This window comes from Gadus macrocephalus, chromosome 20 (assembly GCF_031168955.1).
Source record: "Gadus macrocephalus chromosome 20, ASM3116895v1".
In the NCBI taxonomy this organism is placed as follows: Eukaryota; Metazoa; Chordata; class Actinopteri; order Gadiformes; family Gadidae; genus Gadus; species Gadus macrocephalus.
In genome coordinates, this window is record NC_082401.1 from 11,719,797 (window position 1) to 11,746,812 (window position 27,016).

The window sequence follows — 27,016 nt, forward strand, 5'->3', positions numbered from 1 at the left end:
TACCAACTCGTATAGTGCTAGTTCTCACTAGTATAGTGCTAGTACTCACTAGTATAGTGCTAGTACTCACTAGTATAGTGCTAGTACTCACTAGTATAGTGCCAGTACCAACTAGTATAGTGCTAGTTCTCACTAGTATAGTGTTAGTATTGACCAGTATAGTGCTAGTTCTCACTAGTATAGTGCTAGTACTCACTAGTATAGTGCTAGTACTAACTAGTTTAGTGCTAGTACTCACTAGTATAGTGCTAGTACTCACTAGTATAGTGCTAGTACTAACTAGTATAGTGCTAGTACTCACTAGTATAGTGCTAGTACCAACTAGTATAGTGCTAGTACTCACTAGTATAGTGCTAGTACCAACTAGTATAGTGCTAGTACCGACTAGTATAATGCTAGTACTCACTAGTATAGTGCTAGTACTCACTAGTATAGTGCTAGTACTAACTAGTATAGTGCTAGTACTCACTAGTGTAGTGATAGTACTCACTAGTATAGTGCTAGTACTAACTAGTATAGTGCTAGTACTCACTAGTATAGTGTTAGTACTAACTAGTATAGTGCTAGTACTGACCAGTATAGTGCTAGTACTCACTAGTATAGTGCTATTACTGACTAGTATAGTGCTAGTATAGTGCTAGTACTAACTAGCATAGTGCTAGTACTAACTAGTATAGTGCCAGTACTAACTAGTATAGTGCTAGTACTAACTAGTATAGTGCTAGTACTAACTAGTATGGTGCTAGTACTAACTAGTATAGTGCTAGTCGTATCCCCTCGTACCTTTGTGTTGCCGCGGCAGACGTTGTGGGAAAAAGTTTGTTTTGTGGATGGTGATGAAGGAAGTGGGGGAGGGGGATTCTCAGGGTCAGTATTCTCTCTCTCTCTCTCTCTCTCTCTCTCTCTCTCTCTCTCTCTCTCTCTCTCTCTCTCTCTCTCTCTCTCTCTCTCTCTCTCTCTCTCTCTTTGGTGTCCCTCTGGTCTCTCTCTCTGGTGTCTCTCTGGTGTCTCTCTGGTGTATCTCTGGTCTCTCTCTTTGGTTTCTCTCTGGTCTCTCTGGTGTCTCTCTGGTGTCCCTCTAGTCTCTCTCTCTGGTCTCTCTCTCTGATGTCTCTCTGGTCTCTCTCTCTGGTGTCTCTCTGGTCTCTCTATCTGGTGTCTCTCTGATCTCTCTCTGGTCTCTCTATCTAGTGTCTCTCTGATCTCTCTGGGGTCTCTCTGGTCTCTCTGATCTCTCTGGGGTCTCTCTGGTCTCTCTCTGGTGTCTCTCTGGTCTCTCTCTCTGGTGTCTCTCTGGGGTCTCTCTGGTCTCTCTCTCTGGTGTCTCTCTGGTCTCTCTCTTGTCTCTCTCTCTCTTGTCTCTCTCTGGTCTCTCTCTCTGGTGTCTCTCTGGTCACTCTCTCTGGTGTCTCTCTGGTGTCTCTCTGGTCTCTCCGGTGTAGGTCTTTCCAGAGACCAGTGTGTTTACTGTGATCTTCTCATCACTGAGCAGCTGTGGCCCTGCACTGTGTTTAGTCTCTCCTCAGGGATTACGTTCCTCCTCTCCTCCTCCATCCTCCCTCCTTCCTCCTCCCTCCCTCCTCCCTCTTCCGTCCCTCCCTCCTCCCTCCCTCACTCCGCCCTCCCTTCTCCCTCCCTCCTCGCTCCCTCCCTCACTCCTTCCACCCTCCTCCGTCCCTCCTCCCTCCCTCCTCCGTCCCTCCGCCCTCCCTCCGCCCTCCCTCCTCCCTCCCTCCTCCCTCCCTCCTCCTCCTTCCCCTTCAGTTGTTCCCACACACCAACAAATAGCCTTAAAGTTTATTCACCCCATCATATTTTAAATGATTGAGGCCATAATATACGTGTACTCCCCCCCCCCCCCCCCCCCCCCCCTGTGCTCCCTCCCACAACAGATAAAAAATATAAAACAAATAGAATGTAGCCCATAATATCTGCATCGCTCCCATGGGAACCTCATCCATTTTGCATGATGGGAATGTCAGGTGTATAACCACATCAAGAGACGTAGCCACAGACAATGTTGTTGAAAGTGTCTCAGAACGCTCATGGACCTCATTAAGGTACGACTCTCTGTTAGGAAACAGAGTGATGTACAGTCCCTGACCCGCAGCTCTCAGAGAAAAGAACAACGTACAAAGTCAGCACACATATGAGGGTGGTGACTAGAGGGGGGGGGGTGGTGACTAGAGGGGGTGGTGACTAGAGGAGGGTGGTGGTGACTAGAGGAGGGTGGTGGTGACTAGAGGGGGTGGTGACTAGAGGAGGGTGGTGGTGACTAGAGGAGGGTGGTGGTGACTAGAGGGGGTGGTGACTAGAGGGGGGGGTGGTGACTAGAGGGGGGGGTGGTGACTAGAGGGGGTGGTGACTAGAGGGGGTGGTGACTAGAGGAGGGTGGTGGTGACTGGAGGAGGGTGGTGGTGACTAGAGGGGGTGGTGGTGACTAGAGGGGGTGGTGGTGACTAGAGAAGGGTGGTGGTGACTAGAGGGGGTGGTGGTGACTAGAGGAGGGTGGTGGTGACCAGAGGGGGTGGTGGTGACCAGAGGAGGGTGGTGGTGACTAGAGGGGGTGGTGGTGACTAGAGGGGGTGGTGGTGACCAGAGGAGGGTGGTGGTGACCAGAGGGGGTGGTGGTGACCAGAGGTGGGTGGTGGTGACCAGAGGGGGTGGTGGTGACTAGAGGAGGGTGGTGGTGACTAGAGGAGAGTGGTGGTGGCTAGAGGGGGTGGTGGTGACTAGAGGAGGGTGGTGGTGGCTAGAGGGGGTGGTGGTGACTAGAGGGGGTGGTGGTGACTAGAGGGGGTGGTGGTGACTAGAGGGGGTGGTGGTGACTAAAGGGGGTGGTGGTGACTAGAGGGGGTGGTGGTGACTAAAGGGGGTGGTGGTGACTAGAGGAGGGTGGTGGTGACTAGAGGAGGGTGGTGGTGACTAGAGGAGGGTGGTGGTGACTAGAGGAGGGTGGTGGTGGCTAGAGGGGGTGGTGGTGACTAGAGGAGGGTGGTGGTGACTAGAGGAGGGTGGTGGTGACTAGAGGAGGGTGGTGGTGACTAGAGGAGGGTGGTGCTTCTGACTAGATGGGTGGGGTTGTCTAGGACCAGAAGGTTGCTATTGGCCTGTTCTGCACATGTGGCACTAGAGGCCTCTTGTGCCCCCCCCCCCCCCCCCCCCCCCCACCCCCCAGGGAGCTAAATGCTACACCAGCTGCTCCAGACATGCTACAGCAGCCACATGCACTCTGAACGGCATGGACTTCGTTCTAACCAACAAAGAGAAGGTTCTACCCGGTCCGGGAGAACCTGCCTGGACCTGTTCAGCGTGCCTCCTGCTCTGCCTCTCCCGTTTACTATACCTGGTCCCGCTTCCCAGTGTTCACCTAAAACTTCCAGTGGGAACAGTGTGCAATGGAAGTTAAGGTTTCACTCGAATCCTTTCCAATTAGTTCCTTTTTGTCGTTAGTTGTTTGTTCCTGTCTATTTTGTTAGATTTTATGGAAATATTGTAACACTGCAAAATCATAAACCAATATATTTCCTCAGAGTTCGGCTTCAATGACCATACCCAGCCCATTTTAATATGTTGGAGGTGGGACTGGAAAGTGTGATGTATAGCATGGAGAATTGTTAATTCTTCTCCCAGCCCTCCCTCTTTCCTTCTCTGACATAAGTGCAAAGGTATTCAGAGAATCTGCCTGAAGATTCAAACCATAGAGTCAAATTTACTATCGTTCACATCTGTCTCTCCTCCAGACTTGAATTCATTATCATTATCATTCTGGAGCCTTATGGAAACACAGACTGGTATTTTACAAGCTTTCACGTTTTAAGGTGTTGAGGCAACCTTCAAGCATCAGTTTTTTTCAGGACTTTGCACATGACTCATATTGTTCCTGTTGTTAAGGTTTGTGTTAGTCGCGCTATAGAGGGACACTTACCGCTCTACACACGATCTGGTCTTAAACTAGTCTTAAACTGTTTCATCTCCGGAGCCAGAAGACTACTTCGGCGTGCCTGCTAGACTGAGGGATTTGCCAGAGGGTTTGGAGTGTTGTATGCATTGTCAGGTTCTCCAACTGAATCGCAACTCGGTTCCTGACCCGTCAAAGAACCACTGGGTTGTTCCCTGCATGGCGCTGTATTGTGAAACGCGTCGGTGCTCCTGGGAGATTCTTGTTTTGGGAGGCGTTGCCTCCCTCCTCCAGGGGAGACAGCTCTAGCCCTCCGTTGACTGAAGGCTCAGCCGGTCAAGCTGCAACTTGCACCAACATTCAGAAACACGCCCTGGGTTCCTGGGAACACCGGCGGGACGGCAGGAATCTAAACCAACCAAACAACCAAAAAGACAGTCCGGTCCGTCTTCTGTCTGCGTACATGCCGGCCTAATGACAGCACATAGAGCAGGCTTTGGCTCAGTGGAGAATGTAAACATGATGGGTTTGAGCTCGAGGCATGATGAGTCTTCCCATCGCATGTTTCCCTAATGATTCTAATATTAGCTTGTAAAAATAAACTGGCTAGCATCTTTCAGCAGCTAGTCAGCGCCAACAGAATGATGCAACATTATAAGCTGAAGACAGAATTCACAGTGTAGAGCTGCATTTAGGTATCACAAGCAACAACTAAACATTAACAAATGTCAATAGATATTTATTTATCGGTGGTGGGGCGATAAATTAATTCATATGGGAATAATCAGTAAAGTAGTACAGTCAGTCTACTGTGGACGTTAATATGTGTCTACATGTTCTTCCTAACGTCCGTCAGACCTTGTACCCTTGATGGAGTTTTAGCTCCACCTGATGCCGTCTGCTCACACTTTATCAGACGCCACTCTGGGCCACAGAGACCACGGTCGCTGTGTCAGCGCTGTTTATACATCATGTGACTTTCCTGTCGGCCAGACATCCTGTTCAACCAGGCTCATGAAGAACACAATGACGTTGACATTCACGCATTCTGCAAATATGCTTTCCCTGTCGGATACACATGATGTGTGTGTATGTGAGCGGACTTCGTGTTTGAAATTCAGTTTGTGTAGTTAAGGGTTAGGGTTGGTTCAGTTGGTTTAGTTAAGGGTTAATTGTAATTCAGTATGTGGAGTTTAGGCTTAGTGTTAGAATATGTAGAATATGTACTGCCCTGTGTGTGTGTGTGTGTGTGTGTGTGTGTGTGTGTGTGTGTGTGTGTGTGTGTGTGTGTGTGTGTGTGTGTGTGTGTGTGTGTGTGTGTGTGTGTGTGTATGGTACAAAGCATTTTGATTCATCTCTTCTATTGCTGGTGGGAAGGTCTGCAGTGACAGCATAGAGGGTGTTGCTGTGTGGTGGGGAGTGGGTGTTTCAGAAGATCGTGGCCTTTAAACGACAGCACACACCCTTGTTGCCTGTGAGCCACACACACACACACACACACACACACACACACACACACACACACACACACACACACACACACACACACACACACACACACACACACACACACACACACACACACACACACACACACACACAATGCACACCCGACTGTACACAAATCCAACCTTTTTTGTAATATTATTGCATTGTTTTGTTTTTATTAAAGCTGAAGCCCAAACTCTTCTCTCTTAATATAATAAATCAATCATAAAAGAATCTTGGAGAGACTCGTAATCTTAAGCAGCCATAGCTTAGTGAGGGGGGGGGGGCATTGCTGGGATTCCTCACGCTGAGGACCCTCCCCTCCCCCAGTGGAGTGGTCCTGACCACCCACGGACACATGGGGGTCTGGTAGCCCACTGGGAGACCCCACCTTCACCCAGGCCCCCTCACCCACTTAGGTCCACCCCATCCACCATCATGGACCTGGGGTCTGTTCCTTGGTTTACCTTCAGATGGAATGTGTGTGTGTGATATAGTATTAGTATCAAATATAAAAACAAAGGGTTAGGGTTAGGGTTAGGGTTAACCCTAACCCTGTGTGATATAGTATTAGCATCAAATATAAAAACAAACAAGCCCTCCTGCGCTCAAACGAGCGTTAAGGCATCAACCTTACCACTAACCCTAACCTCTCCCCTAACCCTAACCTCACCCCTAACCCTAACCCTAACCCGAACCTCACCCCTAACCCTAACCCTAATTACGACTATTACGTCTAGAAGACACTCAGCACTGTTGTTAAGTCTGCAAACAGCCTGTGTGTGTCGCCCCTAGCTTGAAGAGAGCAGTGCTGTGAGAGGCTGTGGCTCCAGCCCTGCAGAGACCAGATGACTGTGTCTCTGGGTGTCTTGTGACCTGGTTTTAAATTGGCCTTGACTCTTTCATGTTGCTTCACACCGCCGGCACAACCTCAGCTCTGACATCGTCTGGCCTCGGAACAGAGACTCTTCTTGTGGTAGTTAGTAGTAGTAGTAAGTTAGTTAACAGTTAGTCCGAGGCCAAAACGTCTTAGATGTTCATTCTTTACTAACAGAAGAGGATGATGGTGGTGGTTGATATGTGGGCCAGCCAACAGCTCCGTTGGCTGTAGTCACTCCCAGCCCATCAGTCAGAGGGAGGAGGTACTGTGGAAGAGGAGCGTCTTCAACTCCTGACCCGTGGAGGAGCTCCTCGTCCTCATGACCTCATCTCATCCCCTCATTCACTTCTCCTTTCACCCCCAACAGGGCGTCGACCAAGAGCAAAGCGCCCCCTCCCCCCCAACGGAGCGACCCGTATCCCCGCTACCCCGGGGGGGGGCCCATGGAGCAGGACGAGCTGGCCCTGGTGGTGGTCCTACCGGGAGGGGCGGAAAAGACCACCAGCGTGCACGGCAGGTGAGTCCCTGACCTGGGGGGCCCGGGTTCTCCTCCTGCCCTGGGGGGTTCTCCTCCTGCCCTGGGGGCCCCGGGTTCTCCTCCTGCCCTGGGGGCCCCGGGTTCTCCTCCTGCCCTTGGGGGTTCGCCTCCTGCCCTGGGGGGTTCTCCTCCTGCCCTTGGGGGTTCGCCTCCTGCCCTGGGGGCCCAGGTTCTCCGGGAGCGTCGGCCCCCCAGGGGACCCCCATGTTGTAGATAAACACGTCATATTGATGAGTCGGGACATTCAGGGCCTTTAAGACCCTCACTGCAGTCGGAACCTGAAGAGTTCCAGAGGGTTTCCTGTACGGGTGGTGTGGATGGGAACAGGGGTCCATACTGGTAACTCTGGGTGGTGTGAATGGGAACAGGGGTCCATACTGGTAACTTTGGGTGGTGTGAATGGGAACAGGGGTCCATACTGGTAACTCTGGATCATGGGTGGAGCAGCAGAGTTTGATGAGCTAGGTGGAGCAGCAAAGTCATTAAGGTGGAGCAGCAGAGTTTGATGAGTTAGGTGAAGCACCACAGTGATTTGGGTGGAGCAGCACAGGGGGTGGAGTTAGGTGGAGCAGCACAGTGGGTGGAGTTAGGTGGAGCAGCACAGTGAGTTAGGTGGAGCAGCAGAGTTTGATGAGTTAGGTGGAGCAGGAGAGTGAGTGGAGTTAGGTGGAGCTGAACAGTGATTTGGGTGGAGCAGCACAGTGATCTGGGTGGAGCAGCAGAGTTTGATGAGTTAAGTGGAGCAGCACAGTGATTTGGGTGGAGCAGCACAGTGGGTTGAGTTAGGTGGAGCAGCACAGTGAGTTAGGTGGAGCAGCAGAGTTTGATGAGTTAGGTGGAGCAGCAGAGTTTGATGAGTTAGGTGGAGCAGCACAGTGGGTGGAGTTAGGTGGAGCAGCACCGTGAGTTAGGTGGAGCAGCAGAGTTTGAGGAGTTAGGTGGAGCAGCAGAGTGAGTGGAGTTGGGTGGAGCAGCATAGTGATTTGGGTGGAGTAGCACAGTGGGTGGAGTTAGTTGGAGCAGCACAGTGATTTGGGTGGAGCAGCACAGCGGCTGGAGTTGGGTGGAGCAGCATAGTGATTTGGGTGGAGTAGCACAGTGGGTGGAGTTAGTTGGAGCAGCACAGTGATTTGGGTGGAGCAGCACAGCGGCTGGATTTAGGTGGAGGAGCACAGTGAGTGGAGTTAGGTGGAGCAGCACATTGATTTGGGTGGAGTACAGTGGGTGGAGTAAGTTGGAGCAGCACAGTGATTTAGGTGGAGCAGCACAGTGATTTGGGTGCAGCAGTGAGTCATGCTGTCTGGCAGTAGGGTTGCTGTAGAAAGCACCAGCCAGCGTTGGGTGTGTTTGCAGCTTGGTGTCTCTACAGCTACTCCGGTGGAACGGAGAAATCACACATTCAGGGCAGGCCGCTGCCAGCGTCTCGCCTGGAGAACGGCTGAATTTGGAGTTTCTGTTCTGCTTTTGGGAAGCAGTAGCAGAGAAGCTGCTGTCTGGGGTTTCCAGTGAGGACTCCTAATGGGAGCAGCATGTGTCAATAAATCACAATGTGGATACGGCTTCATGACACAAGGTCTCTCTGTCCTTCAACCACTGCCCTTACAGGCTTACCTTCGCCTTAGACGCCGGCAAACTTTACTTAAGATACCCCTTATCCCTCCCACTCCCTATGCTCACAGTTCTTTAACCTTTCCCTTGGCGATATCTGAAAGCCCTTTGGCCTTGTGACAAACCACTGTGTGATTCAATATAGAAGGATCAGGCATCAAATTCCTAGCTTCATTTTTTCCCCTTCTTCTGCGTGTTTGTACCAAAGGTACCAGAGCACCGTCAACACTGGGGACTCTTTCGGTTTTAACCTTATAGTAAACCGATCCCTTATTACTGCTAATATGTTATTAATGTTAAAGTAACACAGTCCTTTATGAAGCCGAGCATGTGTTATTAACGTTATTAAAGTATGGAGCTCCTTTATTACTACTAGCATGTTTTTAACATTTAAGTATCTTGGTCCAATTGAACTGCTAGCATGTATTGTTAGCCTGCTGCTCCATCATTTCCTGCCGTCCCGTCTGCCTCAGGGTCTTCTATGTGTTTCCTGTGTGTCTTTCAGCAAACCCCTCATGGACCTCCTGGTCATGCTGTGTGCTCAGTACCACCTCAGCCCCTCCAGCCACACCCTGGAGCTGGTCACCGCTAACAGGAAGCACGTCAAGTTCAAGCCCAACGCCCGCATCGGAGCGCTGGGCGCCCAGCGGGTTCTGCTGAGAGCCAAAGGAGACGAGGACAAGAACACAACCGCCGGACCCCCGATGCCAGAGGTACAGACCCGGCTCTCCCCTGAGGGGGGAGCTGGATAGAGGGCGCACGGGGGCAGGGGGGGCGCCAGGGGGGCAGCCAGGGGCAGGGGGGGGGGGGGACAGGGAGGGGGGGGGGGACAGGGGGGGGGGGGGGCAGGGGGGGCCAGCCCTGGCTCAAAGGCACTGGGTTCAATCCCCTGTGTCCGCAGTCCACCTGCTCCTTAATGAACTGTAGCTGCTCCTTAATGAACTCTACCTGCTCCTCAATGAACTCTACCTGCTCCTCAATGAACTCTACCTGCTCCTCAATGAACTCTACCGGCTCCTTAATGAACTGTACCTGCTCCTAAATGAACTGTAGCTGCTCCTTAATGAACTGTAGCTGCTCCTTAATGAACTGTAGCTGCTCCTTAATGAACTGTAGCTGCTCCTTAATGAACTCTACCTGCTCCTCAATGAACTCTACCTGCTCCTTAATGAACTGTAGCTGCTCCCTCTACCTGCTCCTTAATGAACTGTAGCTGCTCCTTAATGAACTCTACCTGCTCCTTAATGAACTCTACCTGCTCCTTAATGAACTGTAGCTGCTCCTTAATGAACTCTACCTGCTTCTTAATGAACTGTAGCTGCTCCCTCTACCTGCTCCTTAATGAACTGTAGCTGCTCCTTAATGAACTGTAGCTGCTCCCTCTACCTGCTCCTTAATGAACTCTACCTGCTTCTTAATGAACTGTAGCTGCTCCCTCTACCTGCTCCTTAATGAACTGTAGCTGCTCCTTAATGAACTCTACCTGCTTCTTAATGAACTGTAGCTGCTCCCTCTACCTGCTCCTTAATGAACTGTAGCTGCTCCCTCTACCTGCTCCTTAATGAACTGTAGCTGCTCCCTCTACCTGCTCCTTAATGAACTGTAGCTGCTCCCTCTACCTGCTCCTTAATGAACTGCATTTTCAGCAAACGGTTCGGATGGTGATAAACTACAAGAGGAGCCAGAAGACGATCCTGCGGGTGAACCCTCGCGTTCCTCTGGCAGAACTCCTCCCGGCCATCTGTGAAAAATGTGAGTTTGAGAGGGAGACGACGATCCTGCTGCGCGATGCGGACGCCCGCGGGCCCCTGGACCTATCCAGCTCCCTCAACGACTACGCCATCAGAGACGTCTACGCCAGGGACACTAAAGGTGGCTGCTGTGTGACCATGCATGTATTCATCATCATATTCTGTACAGCGCCGCCATGTGGACACAACATCACTTTACCCACTAACTTGCGTTTGATTGGTTCCTCAGATGACCTTGATTCACCTGTGTGCCCCGCCTCCCCCTCACAGTCAGGTAGATGCAATATGAGGTGTGTGTGTGTGTGTGTGTGTGTGTGTGTGTGTGTGTGTGTGTGTGTGTGCGTGTGTGTGTGTGTGTGTGTGTGTGTGTGTGTGTGTGTGTGTGTGTGTGTGTGTGTGTGTGTGTGTGCGTGTGTGTGTGTGTGTGTGTGTGTGTGTGTGTGTGTGTGTGTGTGTGTGTGTGTGAGTGTAATGTTCCATTGTAACACCATCATTGTGATTTTCCAGTGATGCTGAGACTTGGTAAAGATAAGAACCAGCAGGAAAAGGAAAACAAAGGCTTCAGCATGTTCAGAAGAAGCAAGAAGAGATCAGAGCAGGTAATGTTCTGTAACTCCACCTAAGAGTCATGTAGACATCCAGGACCACAGACCCTGCATGGGGAGGAGCTGTCTCTGGGTCGGCTATTGGTCCAGGCAGCAGCCGTTTGTTTATTCTGGCCCGCTCTTATCCTGACCTGATTGGCTGTCGGATGTTTGCACTTGATAGCCAACGACGGCCAGCGCCCCGGCGTCCCCAGTCCTGGTCAGCAAGCCGCGACCTCTCAGCATGGCGTTACCCAGCATGCACCCTTCTCCCCTCGACCGCCAGCTGTCCCTGGAGGCATCAAAGAAGAGGCGCGCCCCCCAGCCTCCCGGGGCCACGCCCCAGAGCCGCCCCGCCCCGCCCCGCGGCCCGCGGCCAATCAGCGCCCAGCCCGGCTCCCCGGACCAGGACCAGGTGAGGGGGGGGCCTCAGGGGGGAGGACTAAGGCTGGTGTCTCTGTCTCAGGCCGGTCTAAAGCTGGTGTCTCTGTCTCAGACCGGTCTAAAGCTGGTGTCTCTGTCTCAGACCGGTCTCAAGCTGGTGTCTCTGTCTCAGACCGGTCTAAAGCTGGTGTCTCTGTCTCAGAGACTGGTCTAAAGCTGGTGTCTCTGTCTCAGACCGGTCTAAAGCTGGTGTCTCTGTCTCAGAGACCGGTCTAAAGCTGGTGTCTCTGTCTCAGACCGGTCTAAAGCTGGTGTCTCTGTCTCAGACCGGTCTAAAGCTGGTGTCTCTGTCTCAGACCGGTCTCAAGCTGGTGTCTCTGTCTCAGACCGGTCTAAAGCTGGTGTCTCTGTCTCAGAGACCGGTCTGAAGCTGGTGTCTCTGTCTCAGACCGGTCTAAAGCTGGTGTCTCTGTCTCAGACCGGTCTAAAGCTGGTGTCTCTGTCTCAGACCGGTCTAAAGCTGGTGTCTCTGTCTCAGAGACTGGTCTAAAGCTGGTGTCTCTGTCTCAGAGACTGGTCTAAAGCTGGTGTCTCTGTCTCAGAGACTGGTCTAAAGCTGGTGTCTCTGTCTCAGACCGGTCTAAAGCTGGTGTCTCTGTCTCAGAGACCGGTCTGAAGCTGGTGTCTCTGTCTCAGACCGGTCTAAAGCTGGTGTCTCTGTCTCAGACCGGTCTAAAGCTGGTGTCTCTGTCTCAGAGACCGGTCTAAAGCTGGTGTCTCTGTCTCAGACCGGTCTAAAGCTGGTGTCTCTGTCTCAGACCGGTCTAAAGCTGGTGTCTCTGTCTCAGACCGGTCTAAAGCTGGTGTCTCTGTCTCAGACCGGTCTCAAGCTGGTGTCTCTGTCTCAGACCGGTCTAAAGCTGGTGTCTCTGTCTCAGAGACCGGTCTGAAGCTGGTGTCTCTGTCTCAGACCGGTCTAAAGCTGGTGTCTCTGTCTCAGACCGGTCTAAAGCTGGTGTCTCTGTCTCTCAGACCGGTCTAAAGCTGGTGTCTCTGTCTCAGACCGGTCTAAAGCTGGTGTCTCTGTCTCAGACCGGTCTGAAGCTGGTGTCTCTGTCTCAGACCGGTCTGAAGCTGGTGTCTCTGTCTCAGACCGGTCTAAAGCTGGTGTCTCTGTCTCTCAGACCGGTTTGCGGCGTGGGTCTACAGACTCAAAGAGCATCAAACGCAAGGCCCCACCGCCGCCCTCCTCCCTATTGGGGGTCCAGGACCCGGCCTCTCCCCAGGACCCGGCCTCTCCCCAGGACCCGCCCTCTCCCCAGGACCCGGCCTCGTCCCAGGACCGTGCCCAAGGTGGGTCTGGTCTTGATGTGTGAGGATGTGCAGAACTCCCTCTGCATTCAATGTTTGATTTTGAATGCTTTCATCAACTGCTTGATAATCTGCTTGTTCAGACATCTGCACTTTGACCTCAAAGTCAACACAAGAGAGGCTGCAGACAGAGATTTGAGTTTCACCCCCCTTTCAGGGTTCAGCTTTATGTTTACATTGCACTGTACCTCCATCTAGTGGTCATTCCAACACATAGCTCCTAATTCTGCAGAACACATTGTCGTCAATCTGGAGCCCTTTCCCTTTTTCACCAACATCGATCGGGTTCAGCTCAGGTTCACATGCCTCATTTGGAGTTCAAGGCAGTAGACCAAAAATAGAATAAATAGAATAGGTTCGGAACAGGAGAATTTGGTTCCCAGCGAGACCCAAAAACGACCAGGTGTTCCTAGACCAGGAGTGGGAGCCATGACGACATCAGAGGGCATGTCCTGATTTACAGGTTGAAAATGATGCATGACGAATGCTAGTTAGAGATGATTAATGAAGCAGCTTCTGTTTGCAGACTCAGTGGAAGGAGCTAGAAGATCTGCTGTTTTCTTCTGCCTTTTTCCGTCTCAAGGTTTCATCCTACACTCCTCAAGCAAGTGTTCTCCTTCTACTCCCCCTCTCTTCCTCCTCCTCTCCTCCTCCTTGCCTCCTCTTCCTCCCCAACCTCCTCCTCTTCTTCCTGCTCCTCCACCTCGCCTCCTCTTCCTCCTCCTCTTCTTCCTGCTCCTTCTCCACTCCTCCTCACCCACTTCCTCATCCTTCTCATCATTCCTTCCTCCTTTCCACCTCGATGCGTTCCTTCCTGCTTCTCCTCTTCCTCCTCCCCCCTCCCTCCTCCTCTACGTCCCGGTAGTTATTCTCCAATCACGTACCGGGAAATAACAAAACTAAGACTAACTAACAATTTACAAAGCCCTAAACGGTGGCCTCTGGCGCCCTCTGGTGCCCAACGTACGTATGGCAACTGAAAACTCAAAGGGTTTCGGATCACATCAGATAGGACATTTGAAGGCAGTTCATCCATAATTCGCAGATAGCTACCGAACTCATGCTGCGTTCTGATTGGATGTCTGCCTCACAACCTTCTCGTCAAAGATTGATGGTGGGAGGTGTTTCTGAGGTTCGTTCTGATGTTTTTTTCAGAATAATCCTCTGAGATTTAGCATCTGCTGAGCCCTGAACTTTGTGAGTCACCACAGCGAGCCCAAGAGGTCTCAGCCTCGCTGGGCAGCCCGTTCAGGGGTCACAGAGACACTCAGGCAGAGGACCAGATTTCTGCTTTGATTTTGTTTGTATCTGAACTAAACTCCAAGCAAGAAAGTGGGTGAAAACAAGCTCTTAAGAATTGGGTTTATGAAGGGACGTACTCTGACTCCCCAGGCAACGGCACCCTGGAGGGGATCAGTGAGCAGGAGGAGGCCCCGCCCCTCTGTGACCCCCAGCCGAGGGACCAGAGCGGGCCCTGTCCGTCAGCAGACCTCTCCACGGTGGCCCCGCCCCCGGGGGGCCCCCAGGGGCCTGCCCCCACGCCGGCCGGGACCAGTGGAGATCAGCCAGGTGATCTGTCCACATATGGCAAGTACGAACCCTTAGTTACCTTCCCTCCTTCCTAAGCTACTGAGCAATGCTATGCGTACCAATACATCCGAAACATGCTTAACGCTGTGTGTGTTTGACAGGTCAACACAGAACACAGTGAGGGACGCTGTAGTGGACCCCCGGCCAGAGAGGGACGCTGTAGTGGACCCCCGGCCAGAGAGGGACGCTGTAGTGGACCCCAGGCCAGAGAGGGACGCTGTAGTGGACCCCCGGCCAGAGAGGGACGCTGTAGTGGACCCCCGGCCAGAGAGGGACGCTGTAGTTGAAGTGGACGCCAGGCTGGTCCCCGTCTTGATGGAAGGTCCTGCTGGTAGGATACTCTTTAATATTCATACAGACTTCGTTATCATCAATATTTTATAGACTTCCTGTTTTGGAGCCAATGGGATCCCAGCTGGCTTGTCCTTAGTCTGTTTGTTCTCTTGCAGAGAGAGGTCCGGTCGAGGTGCTGACGGAGGAACCTTTAGAAAGCCATAGACGCAGCGTGGGCCCCGCCCCAGCCCCGCCCCTAACCCCACCTCCACCACCGCCCCAAACCCCACCTCCACCACCGCCCCAAACCCCACCTTCACCCCACCCTCATGGAGTGGAGACAGGAGAGGCAACAGCCCCTCCCCTTCCTGTTCCTGCTCCACCAAGAGAGGCAGCAGCCCCTCCCCTTCCTGTTCCTGCTCCACCAAGAGAGGCAGCAGCCCCTCCCCTTCCTATTCCTGCTCCACCAAGAGAGGCAGCAGCCCCTCCCCTTCCTGTTCCTGCTCCACAAAGAGAGGCAACAGCCCCTCCCCTTCCTGTTCCTGCTCCACCAAGAGAGGCAGCAGCCCCTCCCCTTCCTGTTCCTGCTCCACCAAGAGAGGCAGCAGCCCCTCCCCTGCCTGTTCCTGCTGGATCGCCGGGGTCACGGAGAGGCGAGGCCGTTGAGGAGCGCCCCCTCCCGGACCCCGCCCCCCCCCGCGGCCCCTCGGAGTGGGGGCTCCCGTCTGGCCGGGCCCCTGACGCTGAGGTGAAGCCTAAACCCTCCAACGAACTGACGAGGGACTACATCCCCAAGGTGGGCATGACCACCTACACCATCGTGCCCCAGAAGTCTCTGGAGAAGCTCCGGTTCTTTGAGGTGGAGCTGACGCTGCAACCGCCGCCTCCTCCACCCGGGGCCCTCGACCCAGACGCACAGGGGGGGCTGCCTCCTAACGAGGCCCTCGACCCAGACGCACAGGGGGGGCTGCCTCCACCCGGGGCCCTCCACCCAGACGCACAGGGGGGGCTGCCTCCACCCGGGGCCCTCCACCCAGACGCACAGGGGGGGCTGCCTCCCCCGCCGGAGGAGCAGGACGGTCTCCTGACCCCTGGAGCGGCAGCAGGAGACCCCGGCAGCACCGCTGCTGTCAGCCCCCCTCCTCTGCCTCAGCAGACCACCACTGGGGACGCCTCCCCGACCAATCACAGTGCAGTCAAGCAGGCGAAGGTTCCGCCCCTGACCAAACCCAAGCCCGGGTCCTTCCGCCGGCCCCCGCTCGGCACCGCCCCCGCCCTCAGCTCTGCGGCGGTGAGGAGGCTCAGCTCCCTCCCAGGGGCCCGCCCCGCCGAGGCCCCTCCTCCTGCCCCCCCCTCCGGCATGCAGGGCCCAGAGAGTGTGGGGGGCCCTGCTGTTGAGGGCCCTGCTGCGGGTGGCCGGGGCGTGGGGGGCCCTGGGGCCCCCCGGCAGGGCGGCTGGGCGTCGCGGGGGCCCACCGCGGGGCTGAGCCTGGACAAGCTGAGGAGCTTCACGGCGCCCCGCCCCTACACCCCCTCCACCCCGTCCCGCTTCGCCCAGGCCGTGTCCTCCGCCGTGAGGAGGACCCAGTCGCTGTCCAAGGCCTCAGCCTCTTCAGCCTCAGCCTCCCAGGCGTCAGCCTCTCCGGCCTCCCCGACCTTGCCGCCGTTCTCCCCGGACCTGACCAGCAGCCAGGTGAGCGTGGGTCGGGAGGCCTGTCTCTCAGTGTCATTAGAGTTACCTTCAACGTATCGCATTATAACCTAGTCTGTCTGTCTGTCTGTCTGTCTGTCTGTCTGTCTGTCTGTCTGTCTGTCTGTCTGTCTGTCTGTCCGTTTGTCCGTCTCTCCGTCTGTCTGTCTGTCTGTCTGTCTGTCTGCCTGTCTGTCTGTCTGTCTGTCTGTCTGTCTGTCTGTCTGTCTGTCTGTCTGTCTGTGTCTGTCTGTCTGTCTGTCTGTCTGTCTGTCTGTCTGTCTGTCTGTCTGTCTGTCTGTCTGTCTGTCTGTCTGTCTGTCTGTCTGTGTCTGTCTGTCTGTCTGTCTGTCTGTCTGTCTGTCTGTCTTAATGAGTTCTTCTCTACTTTACCTGTCAGGTGGAGTCGCCCAGCAGGCCCTGAAAACACGCCTTCCTCGACCTCTTCCTGACCCCCTTAGCAATAACTGTATGGTTAGACATTATGAATAACTGGTTATATATTATGATTTTAAATAACTGTTTGGTTATACATTATGAATAACCGAATGGTTATACATTCTGAATAACTATACATTATTATTATACAAATGAAAGGAAGGCACATTTATTATTCACTGCTGTTTTTTTTTTTTCTTTGCACAACATTATCTGAGAATATTATTCTATTTGGAAAAAAACATAATTTAAAAATAACTTTATTCTTTTATTTAGTGTCCTTAGATGTTGATTTGAAGGGTCAAGCGACCGCAGTACTGATGATAATGACTAATTAAGCTGGAGATGTTGTAGCCAGCCTGGGTTATGGTACTAAACTGTTTTATTTTCCTCAGTGATCACTTCAAATATGTATTTTAATATAAAAAGGATGGTTCTTGGTTAAGCTATGTGCAAACATACTGATATGTAAAATCTGACTCTGATTCTATAGAGAAGGGTTGACATTAATAAAGATTACGTGAAAAACATTGTTATCTTCTTGGAAGTTACTTTGGCAATGATAACGGTCTGCTACCAAACAGAGTTTCCCTATTGGCTCAACCACTCTTCCCTCAACACATCATTTTACCTCAAGCACTCATTTCAAAAGCTTGTCTCAGAATGTTGCACAGCTTTATGTCTCTTAATAAGGATAGGAGAGAGAGGACAGGAAATACTGAAACACAAGCAGGGTTAGGGTCAGGGTTAGGGTTAGGGTTAGGGTTAGGGTTAGGGTTAGGGGTAAGGGTAGGGGTAGGAGAGAGAGGACAGAAGATGCTGAAACACAAGCAGGACGTGTGAACGACTGCATGGGTTGGAGGTCACGTCTCAGATGGGAGGAAGTGGTTCTGTGTGGGAGGAAGCAGTTCTGTGAGTCTGCAGACGAACAGAGTGAGAGGCAGCACACAGCCCAGAGCAACGCTGCAGCCTGAAGCCTCCTTCAGCAGAGGCTCTGCACAAAGGACTCAAGGCCGGCTAGCAGGAATGTGATTCTTTGATAAGGACCTTCTAAAGTGACCGATACAACACCTGTCCAACTGCTTAAAACACTACACCACACCCACTACATCTCCCACTGCCTCCCACTACACCTCCCACTGCCTCCCACTACACCTCCCACTGCACCTCCCTGGGTTGTCCGCACTGCGGGTGGAGCCGACGGGTGGAGCCGACGGGAGGGGCTGTGGTGGAGGAGATGGACAGACAGACGTCATGCCGTTGGATGGTGTTGAGGCGTGTGCTGCAGGCCTGGTGTCTCCAGTCACCTGCAGCCAATGAAGGTGCTCAGCGCCTGAGAGGTGCCCTTGGTGGAGAGGCCTGCTCTTTCTGACCTCGTTGGTAAGCTTTCACCATGAGAACTCCTGTTATCTTGTTTATGAGAAGTGTCTTTCCAAGGTAGAGAACAGGAAAAAAGTTTGAACCTTTTCAAGGACGTAGGAGGAGTTTGTTTTCTGGGGGAAACTGGTTGTGTGTCGTTTCTCACACCACCACTGTCTGGAAGTTACTCCAGGGTTTCTGTCCACCCCAACGTCATGGGGGATAGCCTGTCCAGTACGCGGTAGCCTGATCTCCTCGGATACTCCTTATCAACATCATCTATGGATCTTGGTCCTTACATTGACGCTTTATCCAGAGGAAAAGGATGAATTTCGGAGCCAGAAGAGTCACCCTACCAGCCATCACTCCTCTCAGTCTTCAGAAGCGGGTATGAGGGTATCTTATCAATAAGGGTATCAATAAGGTACAGAGGGTATGAGGGTATCTTATCAATAAGGGTATCAATAAGGTACAGAGTGTATGAGGATACCTTATCAATAAGGTACAGCGGGTATGACGATACCTTATCAATAAGGGTATCAATAAGGTACAGCGGGTATGACGATACCTTATCAATAAGGGTATCAATAAGGTACAGCGGGTATGACGATACCTTATCAATAAGGGGAATAAATCAGGTACAGCACTCTGGACGTTATTGTCTTTTGAGTCGTGGTTATTCGAGTCCTCGTCAAATGTGGATTTTTGTTAACTGGTAATGGGTCAAAATGGTGGTGCCAAAAATAAGGATTTTTCCGGGTTAGCCCCCTACTCTAGTGGTGAGGGGTACAGACACCGGGGTTAGCCCCCTACTCTAGTGATGAGGGGTACAGACACCGGGGTTAGCCCCCTACTCTAGTGGTGAGGGGTACAGACACCGGGGTTAGCCCCCTACTCTAGTGATGAGGGGTACAGACACCGGGGTTAGCCCCCTACTCTAGTGATGAGGGGTACAGACACCGGGGTTAGCCCCCTAGTCTAGTGGTGAGGGGTACGGACACCGGGGTTAGCCCCCTACTCTAGTGATGAGGGGTACAGACACCGGGGTTAGCCCCCTACTCTAGTGGTGAGGGGTACAGACCCCGGGGTTAGCCCCCTACTCTAGTGGTGAGTAGAGACACCTGGTAATAACCACTGCAGTAGCTAGGGTAATAACCAGGGTAGTAGCTAGGGTAATAACCAATGCAGTAGCTAGGGTAATAACCAGGGTAGTAGCTAGGGTAATAACCAATGCAGTAGCTAGGGTAATAACCAGGGTAGTAGCTAGGGTAATAACCAATGCAGTAGCTAGGGTAATAAACAGGGTAGTAGCTAGGGTAATAAACAGGGTAGTAGCTAGGGTAATAACCAGGGTAGTAGCTAGGGTAATAACCACTGCAGTAGCTAGGGTAATAACCAGGGTAGTAGCTAGGGTAATAACCAATGCAGTAGCTAGGGTAATAACCAGGGTAGTAGCTAAGGTAATAACCACTGCAGTAGCTAGGGTAATAAACAGGGTAGTAGCTAGGGTAATAACCAGGGTAGTAGCTAGGGTAATAACCAATGCAGTAGCTAGGGTAATAAACAGGGTAGTAGCTAGGGTAATAACCAGGGTAGTAGCTAGGGTAATAACCACTGCAGTAGCTAGGGTAATAACCAGGGTAGTAGCTAAGGTAATAACCACTGCAGTAGCTAGGGTAATAAACAGGGTAGTAGCTAGGGTAATAACCAGGGTAGTAGCTAGGGTAATAACCAATGCAGTAGCTAGGGTAATAAACAGGGTAGTAGCTAGGGTAATAACCAGGGTAGTAGCTAGGGTAATAACCACTGCAGTAGCTAGGGTAATAACCTGGTCGAAGGTGTTGGTGGTGCTATGAGTCCACCTGACGGTGTTGGTGGTGCTATGAGTCCACCTGAAGCGGTTGGTGGTGCTATGAGTCCACCTGAAGGTGTTGGTGGTGCTATGAGTCCACCTGAAGGTGTTGGTTGCAACTATGAGTCCACCTGAAGGTGTTTTTGGTGCTGCAGGTGATCAAAGTGTTCAACGAGGACAACAGTAGCCGGGCGGTGGAGGTGGAAAGGGGCGTGTCCGCCCGGGACATCTGCCAGATGTTCATCATGAAGAACTGCTGCATTGACGACCACTGCTGGACGCTGTTTGAACACCTGCCACATCTTGACATGGGTAAGGTTCTGTCGCCTACCACACAGCGCTGGTGATGTGCCGCTGGTCCCATTTTAGGCATGTTTCCCCTGGTGAGGCATGAGAACGCATCGCATCGCCAGGACAACCAACATCCCAGCATCTTTAGTGCCATTTACATTCTGTCCAATTAGTCCCATCACAGCCAAACCTTTCCCAGTCTAGATCAATATGTCTATATAATATATACACTTGGTTTTATATGTTTACAGTGTATGGTAACATGTTCCAGTGTATGGTAAAATGTGACATTGCATGTATGGTAACATGTTATAGTGTATGGTTACATGTTACAGTGTATGCTAACATGTTACAGTGCATGTTTAGTAACATATTACAGTGTATGGTAACATGTAAAATTGCACGTATGGTAGCATTTTACAGTGTATGGTTACATGTTACAGTGCATGTTTGGTAACATGTTACAGTGTATGGTAACATGTAACATAGCACGTATGGTAACATTTTACTGTGTTTGGTAACATGTTACAGTGTATGGTAACTTGTAACATTGCATGTTTGGTAACATGTTACAGTGTGTGTTACAGTGCATGCGGTTGGGATTTAGAAAAATGGGCATCCTCACTCTTTTCATCTTAGTCTCACTTCTACAAAGAGTCATGGTACCTTTTGGTTCCACCTCTGGAACCGAACGGTCCAGCTCAACTGCCCCACACGCCTCACAGCAGAGGAGAAGGCCTAACCACTAAGGGTTCCTCCTGCGTCCGTCAGAGAGGACGATAGAGGACCACGAGGCGGTCATGGAGGTCCTGTCGAGCTGGGGGATGGACACAGAGAGCCGCTTGTGCTTCAGGAAGAACTACGCCAAGTACGAGTTCTTCAGGACTCCTCTGGTGAGCCCGCCGTGCCCCACAGTGCCTCCACCTGCTCTGTCTTCTTGAATGTATTTGACCCGGGATCTGAGCTGCTTCGGGGTCAATTAATGCTGCGTGACCACTGCTCCGTCCCCAGGACTTCTTCCCAGACCACATGGTGTCCGTCTCCAATGAGACCAACGGGCTGATGGATCCTTCGCAGCTCATCCAGGTCCTTCCTCTCATGCGCTTCCTGTTGTTTTATGTGGTTCTGTTCTTTGGCGTTTAAGTTCCCGGTCCTACAGGTGGTTTGAGATGTTCTCTCTCCACCCACGCAGACCTTTCTGAACTCCAGCATGTGTCCAGAGATCCATGGGTACCTCCATGCCAAAGAGCAGGCCAGGAAAACCTGGAAGAGGTTATACTTTGTCTTGAGAAGATCCGGACTATATTTCTCTAATAAGGGAACTTCTAAGGTTGGTGAATACATAAGCAGAGGAAATCCTATCCTAGTGACGACTGTGATAGTGACTATGCTATGCTATTACTAAACTGTGCTAGTGAGTATGCTAGGCTACTGACTATTCTGTACTAGTGACTATGCTATGGTAGAACCTATGCCATGCTACTGACTATGCTATGCTAGTGACTATGCTATGGTAGTAACTATACTACGGTAGTAACTATGCTATGCTAGTGACTATGCTGTGCTAGTGACTATAATATGGTAGTAACTATGCTATGCTAGTGACTATGCTGTGCTAGTGACTATGCTATGGTAGTAACTATGCTATGCTAGTGACTATGCTACTAGTAACTATGCTATGCTAGTGACTATGCTGTGCGAGTGACTATACTATGCTAGTAACTATGCTATGCTACTGAATATATTATACTATTGACTATGCTTTACCAGCGACTATACTATTTATAGACATAAATATATACTACTATAGATCAAAGGCAACAGATCTATTTCGAGATGGGATATGAGTATCAGATCATAAAGGTGTGTTCTTCTCCCCTGCTCAAGGAGCCCAGACACCTCCAGGTCCTGGCCGAGTTCAGGGACAGCGATGTGTACTCCCTCCTGTCAGCCAGGAAGCTCCAAGGGGCGCCCACAGATTTCGGCTTCTGTCTCAAGGTAACTTCACTTTGAAGTCGCTGCTGCTTTAATAATTTCTCAACAACTTTGCGGCCTTTGGTACTGCAGAGACCGTGAGGCCTGCATGTTAAGAACAGGCTCTTCTAGAAGAAGGAACTCCCTCTTTGTTTCCATGACTACGTGTGGTCCAGGCGTCAGAGTCCGGCTCCTCCAGGAACATGAAGATGCTCTGTGCAGACGACCAGCAGTCAAGGACCTGCTGGATCACAGCCCTGCGCCTCCTCAAGGTCTGTCTGTCTGTCTGTCTGTCTGTCTGTCTGTCTGTCTGTCTGTCTGTCTGTCTGTCTGTCTGTCTGTCTGTCTGTCTGTCTGTCTGTCTGTCTGTCTGTCTGTCTGTCTCTCTGGTGTTTCTACAGCATATGTATGGTGTTTGTTGTTGCCTGTGTTACAGTATGGGTTGCAGCTCTACCAGAACTTCCTCCAACCTCATCAGAAACAGAAAGCCTCGCCTATGGTAGGTCAGAGGAGGCATCGATGGGAACTCTTCTTCACATGCCTGAAGGAGAGGCCCTGGGCAGCAAGGTGGTGTCATGGTGGTGTCATGGCGGTGTCAGGTTGGTATCATGGTGGTGTCATGTTGGTGTCAAGGTGGTATCATGGTGGTGTCAAGGTGGTGTCATGGTGGTGTCAAGGTGGTGGCATGGTGGTGTCATGGTGGTGTCAAGGTGGTGTCAGGTTGGTGTCAGGTTGGTGTCAGGTTGGTGTCATGGCGGTGTCAGGTTGGTGTCAGGTTGGTGTCAGGTTGGTGTCAGGTTTGTGTCATGGTGGTTTCATGGTGGTGTCAGGTTGGTGTCAGGTTGGTGTCATGGTGGTTTCATGGTAGTGTCAGGTTGGTGTCAGGTTGGTGTAATGGTGGTGTCATGGCGTTGTCAGGTTGGTGTCATGGTACATTGGATCTGGAGTGACCTCCCCCCATCTGAACGGCCGCATTCTGAATAATTTAGAAATGGAATGGCCTTACGTTATCTGGACACTAGGGGGCGGCAGAACCTCGGTCAAAGCGCTCCGCCAGCTGAAGTCATTGTAACCGTGTCCCTGTATGCACGCATCGTTCCGCCTTCAGAGGAGCATATCTGAGAGTTCCCTGGTCGCCATGGATTTCTCGGGGCAGAGGAGCCGCGTCATCCAGAACCCGTCGGAGGCTCTCTGCGTGGCAGTGGAGGAGGGGCTATCCTGGAGGGTCAGTAACTCATTAGAACCTTGAGCCTATACGTACATTATTGTTATCATTTGTTCATCATTTATTCAGTGAATATAGGTATTCACAGTGTATTTGTGGATACCTCTTGTTCATGTTAGTGAACATTTCGGAAGAACTTGTTATATTTATTCTATTATGTATATTTTATTATGTTTATTTTGTTATGTCTTTATATTTTGGTATATATTTACAATTTATCATATATCTTTGATTATTTATGTAAATTTTAGCATACATATTTTGATATTTATGTTTATTTTATTCTATATCTTGTTGTTCTTCCTTTAGAGGAAAAGCTGGCATCGCTTTAGTTCCTACGGCAGCCCGTCCACCTCCCAGGGCTCCATGATGAGCATGGGTAAACCAGCCTCCCTCTCTCTGTCTCTCTATCTGTCTCTCTCTGTCTCTCTGTCTCCCTGTCTGTCTGTCTGTCTGTCTGTCTGTATCTCCCTCTGTCTCCCTGTCTCCCTGTCTGTCTCTCCCTGTCTGTCTCTCCCTCTGTCTCCCTGTCTCCCTGTCTGTCTCTCCCTCTGTCTCCCTGTCTGTCTCTCCCTCTGTCTCCCTGTCTGTCTCCCTGTCTGTCTCTCCCTCTGTCTCCCTGTCTGTCTGTCTGTCTCTCCCTGTCTGTCTGTCTGTCTGTCACTCCCTGTCTGTCTCTCCCTCTGTCTCCCTCTCTGTCTGTCTCTCCCTCTGTCTCCCTGTCTGTCTCTCCCTCTGTCTCCCTGTCTGTCTCTCCCTCTGTCTCCCTGTCTGTCTGACTGTCTGTCTCTCCCTGTCTGTCTCTCCCTCTGTCTCCCTCTCCCTCTGTCTCCCTCTCTGTTTGTCTCTCTCTGTCTGTATCTCCCTCTGACTCCCTGTTTGTCTGTCTGTCTGTCTGTCTGTCTGTCTGTCTGTCTGTCTGTCTGTCTCCCTGTCTGTCTCTCCCTGTCTGTCTCCCCCTCTGTCTCCCTCCCTGTCTCCTCCTTGTCTGATCTGGGTCCCTGGTCGCTGCAGCTCTCCACCAGACCCAGCCATGGTTCCATGGCCAGCTGTCCCGGGACGAGGCCCAGCGCCTGATCATCCAGCAGGGCCAGGTGGACGGGTGAGCCCCCTGGAGAGACCACTAACGAGCCAACCACAACGAGCCGACACTAACAAGCTGACCCCTAACATGCTGACCCTAACGAACCGACCCTAATGAGCCGATCCTAACGAGCTGACACCTAACAAGCTGACACTAATGAGCTGAACCCTAACGAACTGACCCTAACGAACTGACCCCTAATAAACTGAACCCTAACGAGCCGATCCTAACGAGCTGACCCTTACGAACTGAGCCCTAATGAGCTGACCCCTAATGAGCTTAAGCCTAACGAGCTGACCCTCACATGCCGACCCTAACGAGCTGACCCTAACGAACTGACGTCTAACAAGCTAATCTTAACGAGCCGACCCTAACGAGCTGACCCATAACGAGCTGACCCTGATGAGCTGACCCCTAACGAGCCGACACTAACGAGCTGAACCCTAACGATCTGACCCTAACGAGCTGACCCCTTACGAGCTGCCCCCTAATGAGCTGACCCTAACGAGCTGACCCTAACGAGCTGAAGCCTAACAAGCTGACCCTAACAAGCTGACCCTAACGAGCTGAAGACTAGCAAGATGACCCCTAAGAAGCTGAACGCCTTTAGCCGTAGAGGATTTCAGAGGGAAAACAGCTGCAGCTCTAGCTGATTTTATTAGCTCCAAAAGGCGAATTGCAAATGTTAAGAGAAACCTATGGTGGAAAGATGTGTTTGTTTAGGATTAGGCTACACTGAACAAGAGCATGCCAGTACTGATGCAGTGAGTAGACCTACGACAGAACTGTAATGCCTGATGGCTAACAGAGGCTAGCTCACATCCTGCTGGAGGTGTGAACACTACAGTGTAATGAGCTCACATCCTGCTGGAGGTGTGAACACTACAGTGTAATGAGCTCACATCCTGCTGGTGGGTTTAACACTTCAGTGTAATGAGCTCACATCCTGCTGGAGGCGTGAACTCTACAGTGTAATGAGCTCAAATCCTGCTGGAGGTGTGAACTCTACAGTGTAATGACCTCACATCCTGCTGGAGGTGTGAACACTACAGTGTAATGAGCTCACATCCTGCTGGAGGTGTGAACACTACAGTGTAATGAGCTCAAATCCTGCTGGAGGTGTGAACACTACAGTGTAATGACCTCACATCCTGCTGGAGGTGTGAACACTACAGTGTAATGAGCTCACATACTGCTGGAGGTGTGAACACTACAGTGTAATGAGCTCACATCCTGCTGGAGGTGTGAACACTACAGTATGATGAGCTCACATCCTGCTGGAGGTGTTAACACTACAGTATGATGAGCTCACATCCGGTTGGAGGAGTGAGCACTACAGTATGTCAAGCTCACATCATGCTGAAGGAAAAAAATTAAAGGATAATGACCACCCCTGCTATCAATGTCGTGCATATATTGAAAATACAAATTTAAAACTAACATCTAGCAGTAATTTTCTAAATCTAGATTATGCTGCATTTTATATCATAAATATCTTATTTTATATTTTTTAAGGCTGTTATTCAGTCACACTGAGTAGATTGTTTTCCACCAAGGACTGGGATGAATTAATAATTAGACTCGAGGAAAATTATCCTTTTCAAAAGTTCAAAGAAAGAATATATACCTGGGTTAGGAATAAAACAACCAAAAAAATGAATGAATCAAAGAATGACTAGAGATCTAATCAGGTTGAAAAACAGTATCTTGGTATTTCTTTCCACGTTTTATTTCTAAGCAAAAATACTTATTTTGCCAAATGACCTCTAGGTGTCACTGTCGTCATTTTAGAAATGTATTAATGTTTCCAACAAAGCATTAAATGGAGGGCGGAAAATGCTGTTCTATGAAATAAATACAATAAATGAAAAAAATATTGAAAGTAATTTAGCCAACTTTTGAATTCAAGAATCAATGTCAGGCAGGCTACTTCAGAGGACTTATGTGTTTCTGAATGAATTCGGTCCTCAGATTGTTCCTGCTGAGGGACAGCCAAAGCAACCCCAACACGTTTGTCCTGTCACTGTGTCACCTGCAGAGGATCAGACACTTCCAGATCCTACCTGTGGGTTATTTTACATGTAGCTTTAATACTATAACATCTACTGTGAATACTTTAATATTAGACTTCAATACTTGTAAATGTAGCTTTCATGCTTTTACATGAGCTTTAATGCTCTGCATTAGCTTTAATGCTTTGACATTAATCTCCAGTAACGTGCGTGTCTATGGTTTTTAGGTGGACAATGATGGGGAGATGTTCTACAGTCTTGACGACGGCCAGACGCGCTTCGCTGACCTGGTCCAGCTGGTGGACTTCCACCGGCTGAACCGCGGGGTCCTGCCCAGCCAGCTGAGACATCACTGCGCCCGGCTCGCCCTGTGACACCGCCAGGACCTGGGCACTCAAGCCCCTGATCTCTATAGAACTATAGAACTATAGAACTATAGAACTATAGAACTATATAACTATATATATATATAGTTATATATATATATATATATATATATATACATATATATAGTTATATATATATATATACATATATTATGTACAGTATAACCCTGTATGACAGTAAAGTATCTACATATATATATATATATATATATATATATATATATATATATATATAAAAACATATATGAAGATATAATATCTATGCATCTATATCATGTGCTGTATAAGCCTGTATAACATCACAGTATCTATAGATTATATATTATATCATAAAATA

The 27,016-nt window shown here is 50.6% G+C and overlaps 2 protein-coding genes across 9 annotated transcripts in view; both read left to right on the forward strand.

Moving 5' to 3' along the window:
- cobll1b (cordon-bleu WH2 repeat protein-like 1b) overlaps positions 1–17,026 on the forward strand; it is a 22,009-nt gene extending 4,983 nt beyond the window's left edge. For 5 of the 6 annotated variants that reach the window (XM_060039167.1, XM_060039169.1, XM_060039168.1 and 2 more), the window contains exons 3-14: positions 6,637–6,786; positions 8,921–9,128; positions 10,062–10,287; positions 10,396–10,440; positions 10,674–10,765; positions 10,935–11,165; positions 12,319–12,487; positions 13,032–13,109; positions 13,898–14,096; positions 14,197–14,426; positions 14,545–16,061; positions 16,459–17,026. In XM_060039167.1, coding sequence (XP_059895150.1) covers positions 6,637–6,786; positions 8,921–9,128; positions 10,062–10,287; positions 10,396–10,440; positions 10,674–10,765; positions 10,935–11,165; positions 12,319–12,487; positions 13,032–13,109; positions 13,898–14,096; positions 14,197–14,426; positions 14,545–16,061; positions 16,459–16,482 — 3,169 coding nt within the window. In that variant the 3' untranslated portion in view covers positions 16,483–17,026. The remainder of the gene's footprint in view (positions 1–6,636; positions 6,787–8,920; positions 9,129–10,061; positions 10,288–10,395; positions 10,441–10,673; positions 10,766–10,934; positions 11,166–12,318; positions 12,488–13,031; positions 13,110–13,897; positions 14,097–14,196; positions 14,427–14,544; positions 16,062–16,458) is intronic. The other variant, XM_060039170.1, reaches the window with a different exon arrangement.
- A 646-nt stretch (positions 17,027–17,672) lies between these two features.
- On the forward strand, positions 17,673–26,725 carry grb14 (growth factor receptor-bound protein 14). Of its 3 annotated transcripts, XM_060039182.1 has the most exons (13): positions 17,674–18,243; positions 19,863–20,019; positions 20,770–20,891; positions 21,010–21,084; positions 21,191–21,328; positions 21,886–21,996; positions 22,149–22,244; positions 22,409–22,471; positions 23,081–23,197; positions 23,507–23,576; positions 24,212–24,299; positions 26,253–26,346; positions 26,521–26,725. In XM_060039182.1, exons 1-13 carry the CDS (start codon positions 18,181–18,183, stop codon positions 26,665–26,667), a joined length of 1,341 nt encoding a protein of 446 aa, XP_059895165.1. In that variant the 5' UTR covers positions 17,674–18,180; the 3' UTR covers positions 26,668–26,725. The 3 variants fall into 3 exon arrangements, with proteins under 3 accessions (XP_059895166.1, XP_059895167.1, XP_059895165.1); XM_060039183.1 differs by lacking the exon at positions 22,409–22,471 and having other exon boundaries at positions 17,673–18,243; XM_060039184.1 differs by lacking the exon at positions 26,253–26,346 and having other exon boundaries at positions 17,673–18,243; positions 26,521–26,713.
- The last annotated feature ends 291 nt before the right edge of the window (positions 26,726–27,016 follow it).

Excerpts from the sequence above, each read along its gene's own strand:
- grb14 (XM_060039182.1), top strand. The coding sequence starts at position 18,181 with ATGAATTTCGGAGCCAGAAGAGTCACCCTACCAGCCATCACTCCTCTC. Across the intron at positions 18,244-19,862 it reads CTCTCAGTCTTCAGAAGCGG|GTGATCAAAGTGTTCAACGA; the intron begins GTATGAGGGTAT and ends TTGGTGCTGCAG. Across the intron at positions 24,300-26,252 it reads CAGCAGGGCCAGGTGGACGG|ATTGTTCCTGCTGAGGGACA; the intron begins GTGAGCCCCCTG and ends TTCGGTCCTCAG.